The 4,362-nt window shown below is 36.1% G+C and overlaps 1 protein-coding gene across 1 annotated transcript; it reads right to left on the reverse strand.

Moving 5' to 3' along the window:
- Nucleotides 1-509: 509 nt before the first annotated feature.
- Nucleotides 510-2,405, reverse strand: LOC103322534 (histidine-containing phosphotransfer protein 4-like). Its single transcript, XM_008224460.3, has 6 exons — nt 1,873-2,405; nt 1,508-1,638; nt 1,339-1,407; nt 1,128-1,199; nt 862-934; nt 510-777 (listed from the first exon to the last, which is right to left on the reverse strand). Exons 1-6 carry the CDS (start codon nt 1,924-1,926, stop codon nt 730-732), a joined length of 447 nt encoding a protein of 148 aa, XP_008222682.1. The 5' UTR covers nt 1,927-2,405; the 3' UTR covers nt 510-729.
- Between the last annotated feature and the right edge of the window lie 1,957 nt (nt 2,406-4,362).

Below are 4,362 nucleotides of genomic sequence, written 5' to 3' on the forward strand. Positions count from 1 at the left end.
TATTCTTGTTTTGGCTTTTTGGTCATTTATGACCCGATTACAGTGTCGTTTTAAACAGGTTTCGACTCACATTCCAAAGTGGAAATTGGATCAGGTCGTTTCACAATCCTTACCCATCGCTACCGCCACATTGCTACCAAATGCATATTTATTGTTTTCCCATTTTCAAATACGGGTATCAAAAACATTTTTGATGTTTTTGTTGGTAGAAAATTATTCTCCGTTTAAACTACCAAATACATTCTCAAATCTTGAAAATTGTAACACGTTATGAGACGAGCCTTAAATATCTCTCCTCTCTGCTTTTGCCTCCCTCTCTCTCTCTCTCAAGCAGATATTAGAAAGAAACTAGTTATCTGTCTGGTAAGGGTGAATTTGATTTAAATTTAGTGGGTATTGATTTCGGCCTCACAACCAAGGGTGTGTTGATCCAACCCCAGAAATTTTGAAGCATTCCCATTGTATATAATAAAGCCCATTTTATATTCTAGCAAGGAACATGATAATCATGAAGTAAAAAACTTTATTGCGTAGCTTACAGGATTTTTTTATTTTATTATTATTATTATTTTGTTGAGAAAAGCTTACAGGGATATTAGAATCCAAAAGCACCTACTTAAGTCTCCTAATACAATCTAATGGAGGTTGGTACACATACATAGTACAAAATCCACCAACCACTCAAATTAATTGTAGCCTCTGCCTCTCTGGCTGTTAATAATTTTCACTTCACTTGGGGCGACATGCTGTCTCAATAGGTCCAGCTTGTCTTGCCATCTGAAAGACAAAAATAAATAAATAAATAAATATAAATAAAAACACATTTTACACACACATGCTGGTGTAATTTGGAGAGTTTACCTGAAAATAAGCCTCAAGCCTCTTCTTCAGTGTTGCATGCTCTCTCTTCAATGCTTGGAAAGTCCTCATGCATCTGGATTTACCATCAAAACTTGTAAGTGACTTACACCAATTTTATTTACACATTTTCCCTTTTCTAAATTTATTCTCTATATTATCAATTTATTATATGTTTTGTACGATTATAAAGAGAGAAGATTCAAATTCGAGTTAAGAGAATATAGATGAGAATTTTCTAGTGATTGATGCTAAGATTGCGTACGTACCCTTCTCCATTTCCTGCCTTGCAATATTCCCTAAACTGTTGGCACTCAGCTTTTACCTTTTTGGCTCCGATGCTGCACCAATTAAGAGACATGTTTAATTGGGATTACATCTTGTCATCTCAAAAGCCAACATAGAATATACTTACAGATTCCTTTCTAATATTTCTTAAAATTAATAACAAATTGAGGACGTTTTATTTTTATTTTTTACCTTGAGCTACTTCCCTTGAACTGATGCATGTAGCCGTCCAATTTATTAAAATCATGAGGGGTCTTCTCTCTGCATATATATACTATACATTATTATATGTCCCTGACATATATAATCAACCACATATATATTGTCATTAAAAAGAAGTGAAAATTATAATTTGACTCACAGCGCCAGCTCTATGGTTTGGAGTGATCTAGATGAATCTTGGTAGTAGGACGTAGCAATTTCCTCCACAAAATTTGGGTTAGCATCATCTTGCAGCTCCTCCAACTGAATAAACTGTTCATCCAGAAATCCCTGAAATTCCCAAATTTTTTGAAAAGGGAAGATATAAATTTTGCATGTACATGTGTCCATTTATAAAGAGTGCTAAAATAGCTACAAGTGTACATTAGTTTTTCTTTTCTTAAACTACTGTTCTGGGATTATTGTGTTGTGCTATACTTTTTGAGAACTTATGTCCAATGTTGCATGTATGATGAACAAGGGAAAGGGAAAAGGAAAAAAGAGATGAAAAAGAAAAAGAAAAACCTGATCAAAGAGGGACTGCCTCATGAGACGAACCTGCCTCTGGTTCTTGTCCATTTGATGAGAAGGGTAGAACAGCAAAGGATATAAAGAAGAAATATTGGGGAGAGAGAGAGAGAGAGAGAAGACAGTTGGAAGAAGAATGTGTGATGAGATAATTAAATTGTTAAGGAGCAAGAGGGGTTTATATAATACTTGGGGGGTATGTAGGAGGAGGGGAACTAAGGGTAGAACGAGGACAAGTTAATTTCCATGAAAAGGAAGAAGAGCATGGAGTGATTGGGTGTTTTGTGGGGCAAATTCGATTCTGGTACTAAATGAAATAAATAAATAAGTAATTGGTATTGTTTATGAACTATGTTAAATCTGGAATGATCTGCTTCTGCATGTAGATAGGTACCTTATTCTAAATAGTAAATACCCCCTCATTTAGATATTATCATTTTTTTCAATTGAAATGGGTTGAATTAAAATGCCTAATGCACTCAAATGCATCCCATATTCTCCACCTAAAGGTTGATTAGATAGCAACATATAATGATTCAAAAAAATATCTATGACATTACATGTACAGTTTTTATGTGTAAAGGTTTTGGTGGCTTTGCATTTATATATATATATATATATTATTTAGGGCTTGAAAGTTCATATTCGTATCCGTAACTTTATAGTAGATTCTATATATTAAGGCTAAAGGTTGGGTTCCTGGGAGGACATTATAACCTTTGGTCTTAATATTCAGAGTTAAGGCTTTTAATATGTGCGGATCACTAAGGCTTACAGTGAAATCTGGGTAACAATCGAAGTGAACCGGACCATTACATAGACTAGACTCAATGACTCCTAAGGCACTGTCACTGAACTCAGTAAATCTGGCATCACGCAAACAGAGAAGGATAGAGGCTTGCAATCTTAATCTGGTTAGCGATTTGACAGCAACTTGAACTAATCCTATATGCAAGAAATTATTACCATCAGACTTATGTTTTTTAACAGACTCAAGATTAAGCAACTGACAAGTTTCATGTTCTTTACTTAAGGCGTACACTTGTTCAACTGTTTTGACGTGTGTAGTACTATTAAAGCTGGAAGACAACCAATGTTTCCTATAAATTTTTTGACTAGGGACTTTAGGGATATTCCAATCTCTAAAATCTAATTGCTCTTTGCTACTGGAATTATATTCAAACTGTTCTTCATTTACTATCTCAGGGAGTCGGCTTATATTGGTTTTAGAACTGCTTGAACTACAGGAATTTGTTCTAAATAAACGACTCATGGATACTCAAGTATCTGGGGTTGGCTTTTGAGGAAGAAGATGAACAGTGGTTTCCTAGACTGATCGTTTTCTCTACAAGAAACTTATTAACCTTTCTCAATTTTCTGTCTCCTGTATGCGGCCCTCTACACGGGACTTACAATGGAAAAAGGACTCACGGGTCAGACCTTAGAGAAAGATCAACAAATGACTCAGAAAGAAAAAGGAAATAAGAAGAAGACAATCTGTAGACTTTCTACTCGAAACTTAAACCAGACCACTTGGCGGGATGAGTAGCAGATTTAGACAGACGACCGTAACTCTTACGGCTCTGATACCAAAACAAGGGAGGACCAAAGATAACTATGAAGAACCAGGAAGAAGAAATGCAAATGCAACAACTATGCAGTTATGCAATTAAAAATAATGCTTATGTGAATTTACTCAAAATAAGGATAACTGAAAATAGCAATTTTATTTATACTCACAAAATATTCACAACAGCAACTTAGCAACTTCAGAGATACAAAACACTCAGTGTTTACAAAGATGATTTTCTCTAAAGTGTTTAGAGAGAATCTATAAAAACTGAAATGTAAATTGTATTCTGCTTACAACTAAGGCCGAAGCCAACTTATATAGATAAAGGCAACTATGGTTGAGTGACTAAAGCAACTAGGGTTACACCGAAAGTAACCGTGGTAACCGAAAGTAACTCAGATGGTGAAGGCAATAATGAGAGCATGGGGACAACCCGATTCAGCTTTCAATTTTGTCTTCAGGCGGCTTTTGCTTTTACTTTTCTTTTCGGCAACTTTTACTCATGGTGGAATGTCGGGGCAACTTTTGCTTTTACTTTACTCTGGCGACTTTTGCTTTTACGCTTAGGTGAAATGTCGGGAATATAGACTGGAGCGTCACGGGAAAGCAGGGCAGCTGCTTTACAAGATGCTTCAATCATTTCCACCAAGGCAACTATTTTGTCGGCAACTGGATGCTTAGTCAGACCCTAAGTCGTAGGCATCATAAGGCTCTTGTTGTCTTCATACTGAGCTGTCTTCATACCAAGACTTCTTGGGCTTATCGACTTTTCCGAGGTGACAACGAGTTGGTTCTTGTAGAGGCTGGCAACTAGACGACGAGGGAGAATCATTGTCCTCATCATCATCCATTTGAGAGGCTTGATTCAGCAATCGGAGGGCAATTTCTCGAATCTCTGACTTAGACTTTCCTTC

This window comes from Prunus mume, linkage group LG2 (genome assembly GCF_029339155.1).
Source record: "Prunus mume cultivar Tortuosa linkage group LG2, ASM2933915v1, whole genome shotgun sequence".
In the NCBI taxonomy this organism is placed as follows: domain Eukaryota; kingdom Viridiplantae; phylum Streptophyta; class Magnoliopsida; order Rosales; family Rosaceae; genus Prunus; species Prunus mume.